The sequence below is a fragment of the Staurois parvus genome, unplaced genomic scaffold, assembly GCF_062004578.1.
Source record: "Staurois parvus isolate SC_StPar_1 unplaced genomic scaffold, SC_StPar_1.0 ptg000106l, whole genome shotgun sequence".
NCBI classification, from domain to species: Eukaryota; Metazoa; Chordata; class Amphibia; order Anura; family Ranidae; genus Staurois; species Staurois parvus.
Genome location: NW_028317902.1, coordinates 8,854,494 through 8,875,182, shown reverse-complemented (window position 1 = coordinate 8,875,182; position 20,689 = coordinate 8,854,494). Strand labels below are relative to the sequence as shown.

The 20,689-nt window shown below is 41.5% G+C and overlaps 1 protein-coding gene across 4 annotated transcripts in view; it reads right to left on the bottom strand.

The window, feature by feature from the left end:
- The window catches only part of PRRC2C (proline rich coiled-coil 2C), a 119,356-nt gene that overhangs the window by 18,071 nt on the left and 80,596 nt on the right, over positions 1-20,689 (bottom strand). For all 4 annotated transcript variants that reach the window (XM_089671555.1, XM_089671558.1, XM_089671556.1 and 1 more), the window contains exons 18-26: positions 19,406-19,557; positions 13,823-14,153; positions 13,270-13,352; positions 12,654-12,839; positions 7,148-7,402; positions 4,763-4,855; positions 3,967-4,068; positions 1,020-1,278; positions 706-909 (exon numbers count right to left, since the gene is read on the bottom strand). In XM_089671555.1, coding sequence (XP_089527681.1) covers positions 706-909; positions 1,020-1,278; positions 3,967-4,068; positions 4,763-4,855; positions 7,148-7,402; positions 12,654-12,839; positions 13,270-13,352; positions 13,823-14,153; positions 19,406-19,557 — 1,665 coding nt within the window. The remainder of the gene's footprint in view (positions 1-705; positions 910-1,019; positions 1,279-3,966; positions 4,069-4,762; positions 4,856-7,147; positions 7,403-12,653; positions 12,840-13,269; positions 13,353-13,822; positions 14,154-19,405; positions 19,558-20,689) is intronic.

The following is a 20,689-nucleotide window of genomic DNA, read 5'->3' as shown; positions in this document are numbered from 1 at the left end:
TTTTTGTGTACGCACTAGAATCGAATCACATGGGTATTCACACCTATGCAATCCGATTCTGCACATCACACCGCGCTTTGCTGACCGCTTTCAGGGTGTTCCCCCGCAGTGGTTCGCATGAATGGGGTGTGATTCTGATGCGGTGTGGAATTCGCACAGAAAACGCTGCGAATTCCGCACCTCATCAGTGTGAACCAGGGCTAAAAGAACACCTTTTCCTAATACTATATATAAAATATGAAATGTGGCATTTAATATAAACTTAGCTTGAAGAGTAAAGCAGGAGTAAAAACCTAATTAGAGATCAGAAGAAAGGCAGAGAAGTCAAGGAGCCATTAGGCTGTCTAAAGCTCACCATACATGTTACAATCTGACTGTACCATCAACTTCAGAATTACCAAAACCGTATGAGAATCTACAAAAATTATCTGTACCTCATCAGGCAAGCCCGTTCAGTATATAGATTTTGTCTGTAGTGAGCTTTAGACAGTCATGGAATGTGCTTCTAATGACATAAAAAAGTATAAAGTTGCGAGCAAGCCACGTTATTTGGCGTTTGCACTACTTTCCAGGCTCCTGGGATCTGTCTAGTCCTAAAATAACACCTGTATTATTCAAACGTTATATTAATGCATCATTGCCTTTCAAATCAATCTCTTTCTCATTTACATACTAGGATGAATTATTTCAATAAATTGAACATACCAGCTGCAGACTGAGAGACATACACTTGCTGACTCTGCTGCTGAGCCATGAGTGACGGCATACAGCTGAGCTGAGAAAAGTGACTAGCAGAGGGCATGCTGTTGCTGCTTTGAAGTTGCTGCGGCTTCACCTTGCAGATATTTGGAGGGTCAGATGTTGTGGTCGTTTTTGTGCTAAGTGAGGAGGTGGTATATGTTCCAGCTCCTACAGAGAAAAGTAAAAACAGAATCTCGGTTAGAGAAATGTTACAGGATTAAGGTTAAAAGTATTAAAAAACAAAAAATAAAAAAAAACAAAACTGAAAAATGACCTACCTGACAAAGATGTTGTTGGTGTTACTGAAGCTACAGGGATGGGAGGCATAGAGGAACTGGAAAAGGAATTGTAAGGTACACCGCTTGAAGGAGGGGGACCAGAACTGCCACCATTTGTAGACACTCCCCCAACTCCATTGCTGCCATTAGTGGGGGCTCCCACTGCCGATGTACTAGCGGGAGGTGCAGCAGAAGTGATTGGGGATCCTTTCTCTGCAACACTTGGAGAGTTCTCCCATGCTTTGCGAGCGGACTCCATCTGGGGAAATTACAATTTAACAATCCTTACTGCCTTGCTACATGTCAAGCAACCACAACAGCAATTTTTAAACAACCATGGACTGGTAAGGTAGCTACAAATAATTTCACCCTGCTCAGTATTAAAACTCATATGCTGCACCCCCCCCCCACCGCAACCAATAAATGTATTTTTCTGAATTTCTGGTGCTCAATTATATCAGGAAATGTAGACATTACATATAAATGCCAAGGCTTTGTTAAATCATGTATAGTTTCTCTCATCAGCAGTCCATAGAGGGTAGCAGGGGAATGTCTAAGGCCACTGTATGCAGAAGGTCTTCTGTGTGAATACAGTTTAGCCACTGATAAGCCCACATCTCCCATCCACAGCAAATCTACATTTACAGAGCAAGTAAATGGGAGGCGCATCTTTCCCTAAATCCTTCACCATAGGACCAGGGTCTCTGTTACCACTCTGAATCCAGATGGCTGGTAGGAGATAAATGCTTAACCACAAGTTCATGCCTAAGCGTTTTCTGCAGTGTTTTGCAGAAACGCAGTACAGTCCATTTAACATCATTTCCTATGTAACATGTTCACATCTGTGCGTTTTCACCCAGTGCATTATTTTGTAAAGGGTCAGGGACTTTTTTTAAATGCAAAAAAGTTGCGTTTTTGGTTCTATAGACTTCAATGGAAACAGTGCAGAAAAGCATGTATTATGGTTTTACCTAGCAACAAGAAAAAAAAAAAAAAAAATCAAAAACGCGGCAAAAACGCAATGCAGAAACAGCACAAATGCAACATGAACCCAGCCTAAACAATACTTTAAGACAGTGAAAGGTAAAAAATTAAAATCCAGACAACATTTTCAAAAGAAATGCTCATCCAGATGCATTCTGTGGCATGTTCTAAATGGTTACAGTTAAAGTGGTAATAAAGATTAAATCTAACTATTCTTAACCACTTGCCTACCCAGGCACTTATATCCCCTTCGTTCCTAGGCCAATTTTCAGCTTTCAGCGTTGTCGCATTTTGAATGACAATTGCACAGTCATGCAACACTGTACCCAATACGAAATTGTTATTTTTTTCACACACAGAGCTTTCTTTTGGTGGTATTTAATTGCCACTGGGTTTTTTATTTTTTACACTATAAACAAAAACAGCAAAAAATTTGAAGAAAAAAAAAAAAAAAAAGTTTGTGTTTCAATTATAAAATATTTCACACAGCTAATTTTTCTCCTGATGTGCGTTGATGAGGCTCCACTGATAAGCACTGATGAGGTGGCAGATAGGCTGCACTGATATGCAGCAATGATGGTCACTGATAGGCGGCGCTGACTGACAGCCCTGAATGGCAGCACTGACTGATGGTACTGATGGGCGGGACTGCTGGGCAGCACTGCAGGGCATTAGTCATCAGTGCCGATCTCCTCTGTGACAGTTACCGGTTATCGGCAGTATTTTCGTCACGCTGTGACAGCATGAAGAAAGTGCTGTCGATAAGCGGCAACTGTATTTACTCCGTGATCTGCTGTGTCATTGGACACAGCTGATCACAAGGTAAAAGGCTGCTAAGATTGGCCTTTTACCTCATCAAGTGATCAGCTGTGTCCGTAGTGACAAGTTGAATAAAGATGTCATCTTAAAGATATTATTTTACAATATTATTACTGCATGGTACTTGTTCAGGATTTCTTCTGTGTGTTTAAGAGGCTATATAATAAGTATAATGACATATAATGGAGACAGCGTTGTATTTTTGTATTAAACATCTATAATAAGTATATATCTAAACTATACTAAAGTATATATCTTTGCATTAAAAAGATGACCTGACAATGCTCTGTATGTGGCATTAGGGGGTTTCAACTATAAATGAACTTAAGACTTATATTCCTGAGAAATGTGCTAGTTTGTCAATAGAAGATGTATTCCGATAATTATGTTTAAACAGACGTGTTCTGGAGAAATTTGGGAATTTCCAGATGTCACATTATCATAAAATGTTTTTGTAATCTATTTTGATCCAATGTTTAATTATGATGATTGAATGTTTGATGATTGAGATCGCCGGGTGCGTGCCCCTGAGGGAGAGCACGGGAAGGCGTCATATGATGCCCTCCGAGAACTAGGTAACCACGCTGTAGCCGTTATTCGGCTGTAGCGTGGTTAGCAAGTGGTTAAAAACATTCCCTCCCTGTATCAGGAAGCGCTCAACAAGGGCTGTGGATTTCCAGAGCTGTGACATTACACATAGGCTCCCATGGCCTAGCCATTGCTGGTGCTCCCTCCACTCACCTGCAGAAGTCACTGACACAGAGGAGTGGAACTGCTGGAACATGTGACCAAACTGGATTAAAAGTAGGTAAGTAGAAAGATCTTTTTTCTAAAGGGTATGCAGGATAGTTAGGAAGGGGGTATTGGGGGAGTTAGTTTTTTATTCCATGAAAAGATCCAAAATAATTTTTAACGTAGAAAAAACAAACAGGAAAAAAAAACACAAAATACATCCATCTTATAAAACATACACTGATCAATTTAGCTTTTATAACAACTGTCAAGAAAAAAGGAAAACTTGTTTCGTCGAGCAGTTGAGCATCAAGATTATTATTTTTTTTTTAAACCAGTAGGATGCACGCCAAAAAAATATTAAAACATTACCTTATATCTTACTGCAACTTAGTTCTATATATAAATATACCTTTAGTGTGAGGTCAACAGTAGCAGGAGATACAGGTGTTAGGCTTGAGCTCTGCTGAAGGGTCTCCCTCCGAGATAGAGGAAGAGTATGAGGAAGAGGTACCTGAAAAACAATACACATTTACAACTCACATTTTGCACAGCTGTGGCAGAAATGACAGAACTGTTGCCTAAAAAAACAAACAAAAAAAAAACCAAAAAAAAAAAACCACACAACAAAAATGAAAAAAGAAAATAAAAACAAAGCAAAAAAAAAAACCTTGAAGTGCAAGTTCACCTTTACAGAAAATCTTTAAGGGGACTTAACACTGGACCCCCTTCCCCATCACCCCTGGTCCTGCTGTACTGGAGTCCTGTGATGCTCAGCTGTCAGACACCAGCATGCTGCTTCACTGGTCCAGGGATTTCAGATCTACTTAATTTCCTCTCCATACTGCTTAGCCAGTACGGACCAGAAGGAATTCTAATTGGTCAACACCAGCACATGGACGGTGCTAACCAATCAGAATTTGCCAAGCCTGTCCTGACAGCACTGCAAGGAGAAAAGAGAAATCTGCTAGGATTTCAAATCCCTGGACCGGTGAAGCAGCATGCTGGTGTCTGACAGCACATGGCCGAGGGACTCCAGTACAGGACGACCAGGGGCGATGGGAAAGGAAGCCCAGTGTTAGGTCACCTTACAGATTTTCTGTAAAGGTACACACTTTAATGAAAAAGTGAAATAAATGTGTGTGTATCAAAACTATTAAGAGACAAATGATCACGAGACAAGGTACTGAAGAACAAATAGAACTTACATTAGGCACCAATGAAGATTCCAGCTTAGAGCTTCCAGTAGATGCTGTATTCGGAAGGGCATTGGATGGGCTGGTGTAATCTGTTACACTCTCCTAAAATTGTTAGGAGGAAAAAAAAAAAAAAAACTTAACATTTAGTTAAAGTACATTGGTCACAAATTTAAAACAAATTCAAGTAAACCTAAAAAGACGGAAATGAGCAGGCTGTCATTGCTGGCTTCCTGAAAATGCATAGATGCCTAGATTCTTTGCTCATTTCAATACTTTGACTCACTGACCTAGAAGTTTGCAGGAAAGTAAGAAGTCCTAAGCTACATGCTTATTTCAGATCAGTTTTTTGACTGACTGTAAAAAGCATGAAAGCTGGCCAACTGCCATTTTCAGAAGAAGTGAGCAATGGCAATCTTCTCTCAAATTCTCTTTCTACAGTTGACTGCTAAAACGTTGTACAGCATTATCTATTTTACATCTCCAAAATGAAATCTAAACTACTGTCTTCACTACATCCAAAGTTCCATTTTAGTTTGGATAGAGCTGGGAAGGATTAAAACTTGTCCAGTTGGAGAACATTCTCTTCACTTCCTGTCTAGAAAATACAACATAAAAGTGATATGAAAATTTTAGGAAGTGACGTGAATTCCCCTTTTAGACAATCAAGATCATGGGAACAGATATCCCCACTGGAAGATTCCCCCCCCCACTGAAGTTAACATTTGTTGGGACATCTGGAACAATTATTAGGACATTCTTTCATAAGTAGCACAGGCTACATTTTATTACAGGTACTTATCTAGTGCCATCAATTTACGTAGCGTTTCACATATGCATTGTACATTCACAGCAGTCCCTAATGAACAAAGCTTGTTGATTAAACACCTTCTGATGCATTTGCTAGCTCAGTGGGATGTTTAACATTTGGGGCAGACATATCTCGGATTGCAAGCCACATGCCCCAAATCTGAGTGAATTTTCCAGTTGTATCCTGGTGGGCATTGATACACGTTTTCATGCAAAGTGTACTATTAAGTTGGTATTTCCACTCAGTAAGAGTGACTGGGGGGGAAAATCGGGGAATTTCCACAGAATTAGAATTTAAAGACTTGAACAAAGCTCTTAACAACGCTACACACGGGTCTGAGAGATGTTTAGTGCAACCTAAATGATAGAGGATACTTCGGGACATCAATTTGGAGCACCCTGTTCAGTGTGGTGACCATAGAATTCTCTCTTGCATCGTGGACACATAAGGCCAAATCGTTTTTGAACATCATATAGCCGTTTTGGTGTGTAATATAATCCATCACAATATGCAGATGTTACAAGCTTTGTGATACATTTAATAAAATCCTTATGGAGTATTCACCAGCACATCATTCCACATTTCCTTCACAATTTCGCCTCCTTTCTTATTCATTTTGATCTAGCGTTACAAGGACTGAAGTATAGGTATTCCTTCAAAAGCTATTTTTAAAACAGAGATAAATTCTTTGTACCGCCACTGGAAAATTTACTCTCAACTTTTGTTCCGGTGACACTTGTTACATTTTGAATTTCCTCTCACTTTCTGTCTTCGCAACAACGGTCACCATGACAAAAAAGAAAGGGTGAATCTATCCCGCTGGGACACAGAAAAAAAAAACCTGACAGTTTTAATCCTGCTCCACTTCATACAAAGCAAAAAAATGTTTTGCCTAAACATGCACTGTAATAGAACTCCACGTACATTCAACATCAAGCCTGAAAAAGTATTAAAAGGCTAAAAGAAAAATTAAGTTGATTTATAGCTCTGCTCATTAAAACTGCATTCATATTAAAAAAAAAAAAAAAGCTAAGCTATGATCTGTGCATCCTGACAGCGGAGGTCTTTGTGTCATCAGAATACAATGACTCAGCGGGGACGATTCCTTCATCTACAATGCACGGGGGAATCGGGTCAGTTTATAAATAAATATTTAAATAAATAAAATAACCTTTAGAAAATGAAAACTACAAAAAGTATTTTTTTTTTTTTTTAAACTGTTCTAATTCTATAAATTATTGTATAAAGCACCATTTTCTGGTTCATGAAGCTCCAGCCTTGTCCATGTTGCAGCAGTGTTTTGAGTTGTTATCTTAGCACTATGTGCAACTGCTACCCTTACTCATGCTAAGTAGCAGGAAATACGGTTAGCCATGGATTCCTATCTTCATCAGATGAAGTAGCACCAAGACATTGGCTTCAAACACTGTCAAGCTGCAGTATATATAACTGAAAGATGGTGTAATGCTCCACGCAAGTTTCTGCAAACCAGTTTTAACAATCATGCAAGGGAGAACATGGGGGAATGAAAATCTCAATGCTTTGTACTACTTCATTTACAGAGAAAAACACAAATCTATCATTACCTTGGTGCTGGCTCCAAATTCTGGTGCAGACACAGAAAGAATGCTGGTGATTTCAGGGGTTACTTCTGGTATGACCTTACTTTCCTTTGTTGGAACAGGTTCTGGTGTTCGAACTGTGGCTGGCATCTGTTTCTCTTGGGACTCAGGCTCAGACTGTTGCTGCACCTCTTTAACTTTACGATTTTTAAGTGATCTTTCCTTACCAATTGGCCCTGGCTTGTACTCTTTACTCTGTATAACACTGAGATCCTGGATCTGTAAAGGTAATAAAGTGCTACTTATCATGATGCATTAAGCAAAACAAATAAAACAAAAAAGTAAAACAAATAAAACAAGCATTTCTGACTGCTTAAAATAACCAAAGAAATAAGTTTAAAAAATAAACCAAGCTATCAACATCAATACTTTGAAAAATTTAATTTTTGGTTTACCTGCAAAACCCTTTTGGTATACTTCACAGGACGCAGTATCTTCAATCCCTATTAAGCTGGGCTATGTTGCCACCCACACTGGCAAAAAAGATAGGAATTTCCCTCTTAGGCATAACACCTCACTGTTAGACAAGGCTTTATTTTTTGTAGCAAGCTATAAACAGGCAGAGGAGTGGGATCCCTGTGTCCTGTGCTGTACTTCAAGAAAAAGGTTTTACAGGAAAATCAAAAATCCCATTTTCTTTATTGTACATCCCAGGACATAGGGCATCTTCATCTCTATTATGGAAGCGAAGTCCTAAATCAATGAATATGAAGAGAGGACAACACTGCAACAAGCCAACAGGCCTCAAATAACTAAAACAGAACAAGTCAGAACTTCAAACAGTAGCCTACAAAATTCACAGACCAAAGGTGGCATCCGCAGCGGCTCCAACATCCATGTGGTAAAACTTTGCTAAAGTGTGACCCAAAGACCAGGTAGTAGCTTTACAAAGTTAAGCCTAATAATGTTTAGCCCAAGAGGCAATGACACTCCTTGTAGAATAGGTCATCACTGAAAAATGGAACTTTCCAATACAGGCTATAAACTTGAGAAATAAGCTGACCGAACTATGGAGAAATGATAGATTTGGAATGTGCGTGACCCTTCCATGGGTCTCCACGAATCACAAAGAGGAAATATGACTGATGAATTGTAGAAGTTGACTTCAGGTAACACTGGATAACATGAACCACATTCCAAGGTGTAAACAGCCTTGTCCCTTGGCGTCTGAGGCTTTGGACAAAAAAAAAAAAAAAAAGGAAAACACTATCTTGGTAGAGATGGAACAAAGCATGGCTGAGGCAACTACACTGCTCAAAAAAAATTAAAGGAACACTTTGAAAACACATCAGATCTCAATGGGGAAAAACCATCATGCTGGATATATATACTGATATGGACTGGGTAATGTGTTAGGAATTTAAGGATAACCCATCGTTTGATGGAAATGAAAATTGTCAACCTACAGAGGACTGAATTTAAAGACACCCTGAAAATCAAAGTGGAAAAAATGATGCAGGAGGCTAGTCCATTTTGCTGAAATTTCATTGCAGCAATTCAAAATGGTACTCAGTAGTTTGTATGGCCCCCACGTGCTTGTATGCATGCCTGACAATGTCAGGCCATGCTCCTAATGAGACGACGGATGGTGTCCTGGGGTATTTCCTCTCAGATCTGGACCAGGGCATCACAGAGCTCCTGAACAGTCTGAAGTGCCACCTAGCAGTATTGGATGGACCGAAACATGATATCCCAGAGGTGTTCTATTGGATTTAGGTCAGGGCCATTTAGGGCCATTGGATTTAGCGTGGGGGCCATTCAATGGCCATATCAATTCCTTCATCCTTCAGGAACTGCCTGCATACTCTCGCCACATGAGGCCAGGCATTGTATACATCAGGAGGAACCCAGGACCCACTGCGTAGGGTTTGACAAAGAGTCCAAGGATTTTATCCCGATACCTAATGGCAGTCAGGGTGCCATTGTCTAGCCTGTAGAGGTCTGTGCATCCCTCATTGGATATGCCTCCCTAGACTATCACTGATCCACCACCAGAACGGACATGCTGAGTACCCTTTGCACAAAGAAACGTACCAAAGAATGTGAAGCAATCAGTCTCTGAAAAAGGATGGCTAAAGCCAATATCCCCCAATAGTACTCAAGGCCAGTCCCATATTAAAAGCCCTGGCCCTGTATAGCACCATGACAGCTGACTTAACGAACTGTGTCATGTGCTAAGGTGAGCGCACATGAAGGATCTCACGTCGAAAGCAAACATTACAGGCCGACCCCACAGAGTGGAGTCCAGGTATGGCTTTCAAAGTTTTACCAAAGTTGCACTGGTTTGTATATACTGCTAATGTCTACACAGAAGAAGACAAAGAGGTGTTGATTTTACCATGATGGAGAAGTCCTTCACCTTCAGACACTAGCCCAAAAACGGAGGATTCATGGAGTGCGGGTATGGCTATAGGGGAGGACATGGATCTGAAAAAAGCTAGTCTCCTAATCTCAAAGAGGAAACTGTTGAGGCAACTAGCTAGGTTTTCATGAAGAGATCACACAGACATGACCATCGCTGAAAACACAGCAAAACAACTGAAGCCTAGGAAAAACGTAAGTCTAGGAAGAAATTTCCTGTCTTTTTTTGCCTGTGTCCAATCACCAAAAGGTGGCAGTGTAACTCTAAGGAGATGAAGATACATGTGTTCAGGAATTTATGATAAAGAAAAATAATTACGTTTTGTAAAGTTTCTACATGCCACAGAAATATTGGTGTGTACAAATTTGTGATCTCAAGTGTTTGGGGATTTTCAAAACAGACCTAAAGTGGACATGCATTAACTATAGCCAACACACTTCAAATGAAGGAATCATTTTGAAAGGTACACGATCAACTCCTTAAGGAAGTAATAACAGGTGAGCTTTACCATCTTTTGTAACACAGGACTATAATCACTAAAGAATCTCTCATGAGATAATTGAACCACGTAACATTTTTTTTCTAATTATCTCATGAGATGCTGAAAATGTCAATTCACTCTCACCTTTACCATATTTACCTCACAAACCAAAAACACAAGGTAAATAACTCATAAAACATTGTTATATTCAATTCCCTAAAGGAAATAAATGAATGCATGAATTAAATAAGTAATGGTCCAGGCATGAGGTATTTAACCAATTCCGTGTCGCCCTATAGCAGAAATACTGCTACAGGGCGGCATGGGTGCGCAAAATCACGTATATATACACACACGTGATTTTGCAGTTCAGAGTGGGGGGAAGGCCCTACCTGCGCCGCCTATCGCGGCCTCAGCTGTCAATCACCAGGTCTCGGCCGGTGATTTCTCGCCGGCACCCGGTGATTGCCAAGTATCTCCGAAAGGGGAGAGACCCATGTATAAACACAGATCTGTCCCGTCAGCTCCTGCACACTGCTGTGTATGGCTCTGCATAGCATTGTGTTTATAACGCAAAAAATAAAAACACACACAGGCGATCAAATACCGCCGAAATCTCTATTTGTTGGAAAAAAAGGACATAAATGTCACTTGGGTGCAGCGTTGCATGACTCCCCAATTGTCAGTTAAAGTAACAGCGCTGTTACACAAAAAATGGCCTGGCCAGGAAGGGAGGGGGTGAATCCTCAGGAGGGGAAGTGGTTAAGGAACGTAAAAATATAAATCATCAATTTGGAGTAGTGTCTACATTTTTGGATAAGGTTTTTATTGCAGTCTGTACCTGTTAGGGAGATTAACCCTCGCTATTTGTCCTGTTTACCATTATCAATGAAAGTGAAAGAAAATCCAGAATTTTGGGTTGTTCCTACAAAAGTAATAGAGGGGAAATCTTCCAATGGGAACACTGGTTCTGGTGACCTGGGGTCCCCAAGGGAATAATTTAATATGCAGGGATTTCCTCTCACTTCCTGTTTTGGCTATGGTACAGAAGTAAAGTGAAATCTCCCCAATGAAAAAAGTTGTAATATTTTAGTGAGTTGGCTTAGCATTAATAATTGACAGGGGTTCTAATTCTTCTCCACTGTATCCATTCCACTGGATATCACATCATGAGATAAAATACCAAATGGTTTGAGAGTTTGAGAAAAATACCACATATTTTGATCTCTTAGATTGTAAGCTCCAAGGAGCAGGGCCCTCCAAACCCACTTGTATTGAACTGTATTGTTGCTGTATTGTATCTCTTTATATTGTAAAGCACTGATCAAACTGTTGAAACTATATAAATCCAGTATAATAATAATGATGATGTTTTGCAGCTTTTTTTGTGAATTGCAAAAAAAAAAAAAAAAAGATTTGAAAAAAACTGAGTTATGAGTTATGTTAACTCTTTGTGAATTGAGCCCACAGTCAAAATGCATGTGCTTCAGAAATTTCCTTGTTTTCATTAGGACATTTCCACATTAACATACTGCAGTGGAAAAAAGCCTGCTGTATTTTTGGTGCAGTAACCTGCAAAGCCAAAAGAAGCAATTTACAGCTTGCCAAAAACAGCATCTAAACAGGTGTCTGTTTAACCACCAAGGCATTTGTTTGATATTCAGCACTGTGCTACTGGCAATTGCTCAGTCACACAACACTGTACCCAAATTAAATTTATATCATTTTTTTACACAATTAGCTTTTTTTGGTGGTATTTGATCACCACTGGGTTATTTTTATTTTAGAAATGAAAAAAAAAAAAGACCAAAAATTTAGCGAAAAAAAAATTTCTACTCGGTTATAAAACATATCCAGTAAAAAAAATCCCAATAAGTGATTAATTGGTTTGTGTGAAAGTTATAGCGTCTACAACCTATGGTAGACATATTGGAATTTACACAGCTGTAGACGCTATGCCTGTAATAGCGGTGACCAGCGACTTATAGCGTTAACGGACACTGATACTGATGTTGCTAGTGACACTAATAGTGATTAGATATAACACTGTACCAATGACACTGACTGGGATGTGTGCCCAATAGGTGTAATGTGTGTTGCTTTTACTAACAGATCTGGCTGTTTTTTTTCCATGACGGATAGCTGTTCTGTTTACACAGAGTTCTGTGTGTTTGTAAACACAGAACTCTGTACTGTGCTTAGATAAAGCTGATCAGCAGGTTTCAGACAAAATCATTGGCTGAAACCTGCTGACAAACTTGTGCTGTGTCCAATCACAGCACAGTTCAGCTGGGGACGTACGTATATGTGTGCCCGAAACCTGGGAGGCAGGCGGCAACGTATGGGTATATCAGTGCATATACTGTGGGCAGGCGGCAAGCTGTTGTATGGAAGCCAATGATTACACTGCCATGTCGTGGCATCATTATTGAGTAGGGAAAACAGAGAGTCAATACATTCACTCATTTTAAAGAGATGCCATCACCACAAATATGGATTTACATTTCATATAGTATACTTACTATTCCTAATGTACAGAACAGTGTAGAAAAAAAAAAAAAAAGAAAAAAATCATCAAAAAGAAGAAAAAACATTAACTAGAGCAAATCATGCACTTCTGAAATTACCTTCTGGGTCTTGATTGGTCCTGCTCTGGGCTGCTTCTGCCTCTGCTCTTTAGGTTCGGGAAGGTTTTCTGATGCCTTCTCAGAGAGGGAAGGTGTACCCTCATTATCACTGCTACTTGAAGCAGGAGCACCAAACTGAATAGCTTCCATTGTCAAGTCAACAGCATCTTGGCTTGTTTTTGTAGTCTAAAGGATAAAAAAAAAGTCACATTCAGCTTGGTTCAAATAATACAGCAACATAGGACAAATCATACAGCAAAAATATTGTGGAACGGGATTGGAACACTTAGCAGTTTTCTATTGTGGTCTGTGTCCCCATTATGGAGAATCACCCTCTCTATTTTGTTAGGTTTACTGTTCTCATCAAAAGTGAAAGAAAAAGAAATTTTTCCAAAGGGAGACTAGTTCTGGTGACCCCAGTGACAACCAGGGATTCCTTCCTGCTCTGGCTATGGGACAGGAAGTGAAGGGAAATCTCCCCAATTGGACACATATTGCAAAAAAATAAAATACTGGCAGGGGTTATAATCCTCCCTTACTTCCCTATTCTATCCAAAATGGAAACAAAGTTTTGCCTATAGTTTTAATTTAAGTGGTACTGAAAATGACAGCTTACCTCAGTGTTGGCATTTGGTACAAATCCTGTGAGAGGTTTATTCCAGGCACTTGATGATTGTGGCTGAGAGTTAATAGGGCCCACTAGATGCAGAATAAAAAAAGTAATCAACGGATATTCAATACTTTGTCCAATATGTTCACTTCTACAGTACTGCAGCAGTCTTTGAAAGCAGAGCACAGGCTTGGTGTATTTAAAAGCCCAAATTAAACTATAAAACCGAATACTTAAAAAGGAGCCATCAATATTGAAATCAATTTTTTTTTTTTTTTAATATTTTGTCACTCTGCAAGGTTGTGTCTATATTAGATCTAATATATTGAGGCGTCTGGAAGATGGAGAAAGAGCCCCTTAAACATTTCTGTTTCAATCTCCTTTCTGGGAGGAAACCAGGAGCCAAGCTGGCCAAAATGTTAAAAATTAGCCAATGCGGCCAATTGTTACACCCCTCAGATTTGGGGGATTTCTAACACCATTGCTCCAGAGTCCCATTTAATCAAATAAATAGGAAAAGGTCATATTAAAACATGACTTGCACCTAGAAGACACTCACATTTCTTAGATAAGTCATTTAAAACACTTGGAGCAGCCATCTTGTTTTCCCACAACTCTGTTCCTAGTGAAGCTGACGGTTGTGAAGGAGGTGGAGCTTTCATGGATACGGGAAAGTCTGAGCCATTTGTGGTTGGCTGGGACTGGACAGGTAACGGAGGCTGACCCGATGGCATTGATACAGGTACCGTCTGCGGTAATCCTTGTGCTGACAAACCAGAAGACTGAGCTTGTAAAGCTGCTGCTTGTTGTTGCTGTTTCTTCACAAATCGAGGTGGAAGTTTGGAATTCTGGCCTCTTCCTTTTTCACCAGAACCTTTTTTGTTCCACACCTACAAATAAAAGGTCAGATCGATCTGATCAATAACTCACAGTAACATTAGAAAAAGAACAGACTCCCAACTGAAAAAACAGGATTTTTGTGCTCTTTTTCTTGGAGTCTATTGAGGAGCACCTTCGAATTACAGTTGTGACCAAAATTATTCAACCCCCACTGAAATTGAGTGTTTTGGCCAGTTTGACATTGCTTTTGATCATTCAGTCATCTTGCTTACATTTACATTAAAGAGGCACTTGTAGGTCAGACAAATATAACATAACAGTTATAATGAAATAACCACAAATGTCTTTTCTGTGCTCACAGCATTATCAGTTTTATTCAACCCCCAAGTGACATTCAATCTTAGTACTTAGTACAGCATCCTTTTACAGTTATAACAGCTTTTAAACGTGAAGCATAGCTTGACACAAGTGTCTTGCAGCGATCTACGGGTATCTTCGCCCATTCTTCATGGGCAAAGGCCTCCAGTTCAGTCACATTCTTAGGCTTGCGCACTGCAACTGCTTTCTTTAAGTCCCACCAGAGGTTCTCAATCGGATTTAAGTCTGGTGACTGCGATGGCCACTCCAAAATGTTCCAGCCTTTCCTCTGCAACCATGCTCTAGTGGACTTGGAGGTATGCTTGGGATCATTGTCCTGTTGAAAGGTCCAACGTCTCCCAAGCCTCAGGTGTGTGACGGACTGCATCACGTTTCCATCCAATATCTCCTGGTACTGAAGAGAATTCATGGTACCTTGCACACGCTGAAGCTTCCCTGTACCTGCAGAAGCAAAACAGCCCCAAAGCATGATTGACCCTCCACCATGCTTCACAGTAGGCAAGGTGTTCTTTTCATCATAGGCCTTGTTCTTCCTCCTCCAAACATAGCGTTGATCCATGGGCCCAAACAGTTCTAATTTTGTTTCATCAGTCCACAGAACACTATCCCACAACTTTTGTGGTTTGTCCACATGGCTTTTGGCATACTGCAGTCGACTCTTCTTATTCTTTGGAGACAGCAAGGGGGTACGCCTGGGAGTTCTGGCACGGAGGCCTTCATTACGCAGTGTGCGTCTTATTGTCTGGGCTGAAACTTCTGTACCCACATCTGACAAATCTTTTCTCAGTTCCTCAGCAGTCACACGGGGACTTCTCTCCACTCTACGCTTCAGGTAGCGCACAGCAGTCGAAGTCAGCATCTTCTTTCTGCCACGACCAGGTAGCGTTTCAACAGTGCCCTTTGCCTTGAATTTGCGAATGATGCTTCCTAAGGTGTCTCTTGGTATGTTTAACATCTTTGCAATCTTCTTATAGCCATTGCCCTTCCTGTGAAGAGAAATCACCTCTTCTCTTGTCTTCCTGGACCATTCTCTTGCCTTCACCATGTTTGTAACCACACCAGTAAATGTCTAGAAGGAGCTGAGTATCACAGTCATTTTAAAGCTGCCTAATTGGTGCTTATTATGCTTGATTGCTGCTCGGTGACATCCACAGGTGTTTTCAATACCTGATGGAAAGCACCTGTATGAACCTCTGTTCTTCAGAGTGGTAGTCTTTAAGGGGTTGAATAATTGTGGCAATGAAGAAACCACATAAGAACCATTTACTACTGTATTACATAAACAATTGATGTCATTTTAGTTGCATTTGGGTAGTTACAACGTCCTTGTAGGATTTGATTCTGAATACAATTCCAAATGTACACTATAGTCCCTAAACCCCTTTACAGCATTGGGGGTTGAATAATTTTGGTCACAACTGTATACCATCTGCTACAGAAGAAATGGACATTGGCCAACCCGCCCCCCACCCCCCCCAAAAAAAAAAAAAAAAAAAACACACTGCTTACAACCATCATGCCTCAGTTTTGTAACAAAGTAGTACTGCAAATATGCAAAGATATGCAGGCAGGAGGAGGAACTTGTGCCCTTCAATGGATTCCAAGAAAAGGATTTGATGGTAAGTAAAAAGTCCTATTTTTATTCTCATCTCTGACTCCAAGTGAAGAATACCTTCGGTGTCTGATGATTAAAAATATATATTTTTTAAATATATTCTTCAGATTTTTTTTAACATATATCTTTACATATATTTGTAAATGCATTCCAAAAATGTAGATTTGAATTTCTTAAAGACATACAGTATATTTGAAATGTATTTTTCATATATTTTGTAATAAAAACGCCTTTCAACATGCAATCTCTATCTAAATAAATAAAAAGGAGCAGGGCTCTCTTAACCCTCTTGTATTGAACCGTATTGTTGCTGCATTGCCCTCAGTTGTACCGTAAAGCGCTGAGCAAACTGTTGGCGCTATATAAATCCTGTATAATAATATATTTATTGAAAATTGTAGTATTTCAAATACCGTATTTTTCGCTCCATAATACGCACTTTTTTCCCCCCAAAAAAGGAGGGAAAATGTCAGTGCGTATTATGGAGCGAATATGCAGCGGCCGGTCCGGTATTTCCGCCGCCGACACAGTGTCAGAATACCAGGCCGGCCGCTCAGCTCTTCTCTGCAGCAGGACCTTACCTGTTCCTCGGTCCAGCACTGTAAGTCTTACCGCGCCGGCATCTTTAGTTTGGGCACCCGGCTGTGACAGCCGGGTGCCCACTGCGCATGCTCGAGAAGCGCTCCGCTTTGTGAATGGCCCGGCGTCTTCTGGGACCTGTCCAACTATCACAGCTGCATGCCCGCACTAAAGGGAGGACAACTCCGCGGAATTGGGAGCAGGTACCTGTCAAATTCAGGTACCCGCTTCCCCCTTCCTCCCCAAAGGTCCACAGTCTCTGGTCATCTCCCGTACTGTGTCCGCAGTCTCTGGTCATCTCCCGTACTGTGTCCGCAGTCTCTGGTCATCTCCCGTACTGTGTCCGCAGTCTCTGGTCATCTCCCGTACTGTGTCCGCAGTCTCTGGTCATCTCCCGTACTGTGTCCGCAGTCTCTGGTCATCTCCCGTACTGTGTCCGCAGTCTCTGGTCATCTCCCGTACTTTGTCCGCAGTCTCTGGTCATCTCCCGTACTGTGTCCGCAGTCTCTGGTCATCTCCCGTACTGTGTCCGCAGTCTCTGGTCATCTCCCGTACTGTGTCCGCAGTCTCTGGTCATCTCCCGTACTGTGTCCGCAGTCTCTGGTCATCTCCCGTACTGTGTCCGCAGTCTCTGGTCATCTCCCGTACTGTGTCCGCAGTCTCTGGTCATCTCCCGTACCGTGTCCGGAGTCTCTGGTCATCTCCGGTACCGTGTCCGCAGTCTCTGGTCATCTCCCGTACTGTGTCCGCAGTCTCTGGTCATCTCCCGTACTGTGTCCGCAGTCTCTGGTCATCTACCGTACTGTGTCCGCAGTCTCTGGTCATTTCCCGTACTGTGTCCGGAGTCTCTGGTCATCTCCGGTACCGTGTCCGGAGTCTCTGGTCATCTCCGGTACCGTGTCCGCAGTCTCTGGTCATCTCCGGTACCGTGTCCGTAGTCTCTGGTCATCTCCCGTACTGTGTCCGCAGTCTCTGGTCATCTCCCGTACTGTGTCCGCAGTCTCTGGTCATCTCCCGTACTGTGTCCGGAGTATCTGGTCATCTCCGGTACCGTGTCCGGAGTCTCTGGTCATCTCCGGTACCGTGTCCGCAGTCTCTGGTCATCTCCGGTACCGTGTCCGTAGTCTCTGGTCATCTCCCGTACTGTGTCCGCAGTCTCTGGTCATCTCCGGTACTGTGTCCGCAGTCTCTGGGTCATCTCCGGTACCGTGTCCATAGTCTCTGGTCATCCCCTGTACTGTGTCCACAGTCTCTGGTCATCTCCTGTACTGTGTCCGTAATCTCTGGTCATCTCCTGTACTGTGTCTGCAATCTCTGGTCATTTCCTGTACTATGTCTGCAGTCCATTGGTTCAGAATATTTTTTTTCTCGTTTTTCTCCTCTAGAACCTAGGCACATCTTATGTTTAGGTGCGTCTTATGGAGCGAAAAACACGGTATATGGCAATATATTTGGGAAGAATATTTTTCAAATATATTTCACATATATTTTTCTTCCATGTGGGACGGCCCAACACAAAATCATAAACATAAAAAAAAGTTGATATTTTTTTTTGGAAATTTTTGTAAAAATGCATATACACTTTGCAAACATGAGACCAAAGAAAAATCTGACAGTGTCTCTTTACTGGACTTTGAGATATTATTCTTTGGGAAGATAAAAACTTCTAATTCTTCACAATCATGCCTTATTCATGTCATCGGTTTTCAGCAGCACCTGTATTTGTGGACAACTAGTTTCAAGCAGGAACAACACGAAGGGCAAAATTAGAACAAAAATATCGAACAAGCACCCTGAGAAATCACTGAAAATTGCTTCTACAGCCATCGAACCAGATACTGATGCATTCATTTATCAAAAACAGGGTCAAATATCTCCCTAGTTTTATGTCGTCCTCTTTTACATTTATAATAAAAAATATTACCAGAGTACATTATCTATATCAGCGATTGTCAACTTGTGATCTGCCTGACTTTTTCTGCTCATCCACTATCCTTTTTGTTAGCGTATTTTATGTGTGGTCAATTCCTCTTCTTCTAATGCTGCCCAGGAAAGTCAAAAGGCTAAACACTCCTGGTATAAAGCAAGCCCAGAACAAAAAAAAATGCAGTAATAAACAGAGGATACTTTGACTCTCAAAAGTGAGTTGTAGAGACAGGAACAAGAAAAACTACCCAAGTTCTGGACCAATGACTTGACTACGTCTGGACCAATGACTAAGGAACTCCCAGACATACTGGTCTAACCTGAAATCTGAGTCTTTTGTGAACTGAACACTGATGGGTAGTCACTGCTGACTGAAGGACAGTAGCAGAGAGAACACCAGTAAACATGGCATTGAAGACTATGCTACTTTGCACTGGAGAGCTTTTCAGAACTTCCACATCTGACCATAATCTACCAGTAGCTGAAGATGACTGGCAAAACCTCCAGAAATTCAGGGCATAGAATTTCCATCTGGTCTGTGTACTTTAAAGGGTTCTGGAGAAGAAAAGGCTACAGCTAAATAGGTACAGCTTTTGTGGGAGGATTTTCTTCATGATAATCACTTGAGGCTTGTCATTTCAGTGAGCTTATGTAAAGGTTATTACGAATAAAAAAACAAAAACCAAAAAAACACACACAACAGATGGACGTTCTAACCATCCAAACCTCCATTTTTTTTTAACATTTCTGTATGTCAGCTATAAATCCTGAGTGAAAGCTATACATGCCCACCCGCCAGCATACCTGTACAGTTTGCTCTTCTTTCTTTCTACGCTCTTCATCTTGCAGTCGCTTTTGTTGCTTTTTAGATACTACTTCAGTGAAACCATCATTGAGGTTAGACTGAGAATCCTCAAGTGTTGTTACTTCGGGATGATCATCTATTATTACAACACCTTATGGGAAAAAAAATAAAATTATTCTCAACAAAAAACTAAAAACAGATTATTAAAAAAAAAAAAAAAAAAAAAAAAAGAAACAGTTACAGAGATATAAATTTGAATAGAAGTTGGCCAATAATTCAACTTACCAACATCTGCCCAAAACAAACGCTTTGGCCAGCACTATCAAGAAAATTACTGTATTTTTCACACCATAAGACGCACTTGTTTCCCCCCAAAAAAGGGGGAAAAGGTCAGTGTGCTCTTATGGAGTGGCTGGTCCAGTATTTCCGCTGCCACCGTGTCAGAATACCGGGCCGGCCACTCGTCTTTTCTCTGCAGCAGGACCTTACCTGTTCCTCGGTCCAACGCTGCACAGTCTTCCCACGCCGGCATCTTTAGTTTGGGCACCCGGCTGTGACAGCCGGGTGCCCACTGGCATGCGTGAGAAGCGCTGCGCTTTGTGAATGGTCCGGCATCTTCTGGGACACATGACAGGTCCCAGAAGACACCGGGCCATTCACAAAGCTCAGTGCTTCTCGCGCATGCGCAGTGGGCACCTGGCTGTTACAGCCAGGTGTCCACACTAAAGGGAGAACAACTCCGTGGAAGTGGGAGCGGGTACCTGTCAAATTCAGGTACCTGCTCCCCCTCCCTCCCCAAAGGTCCGCAGTCTCTGGTCATCCCCTGTACTGTGTCCGCAGTCTCTGGTCATCCCCTGTACTGTGTCCGCAGTCTCTGGTCATCCCCTGTACTGTGTCCGCAGTCTCTGGTCATCCCCTGTACTGTGTCCGCAGTCTCTGGTCATCCCCTGTACTGTGTCCGCAGTCTCTGGCCATCCCCTGTACTGTGTCCGCAGTCTCTGGCCATCCCCTGTACTGTGTCCGCAGTCTCTGGCCATCCCCTGTACTGTGTCCGCAGTCTCTGGCCATCCCCTGTACTGTGTCCGCAGTCTCTGGTCATCCCCTGTACTGTGTCCGCAGTCTCTGGTCATCTCCTGTACTGTGTCCGCAGTCTCTGGTCATCTCCTGTACTGTGTCCGCAGTCTCTGGTCATCCCCTGTACTGTGTCCGCAGTCTCTGGTCATTTCCGGGACCATGTCTGCAGTCCATTGGTTCAGAAACTTTTTTTCTTGTTTTTCTCCTCT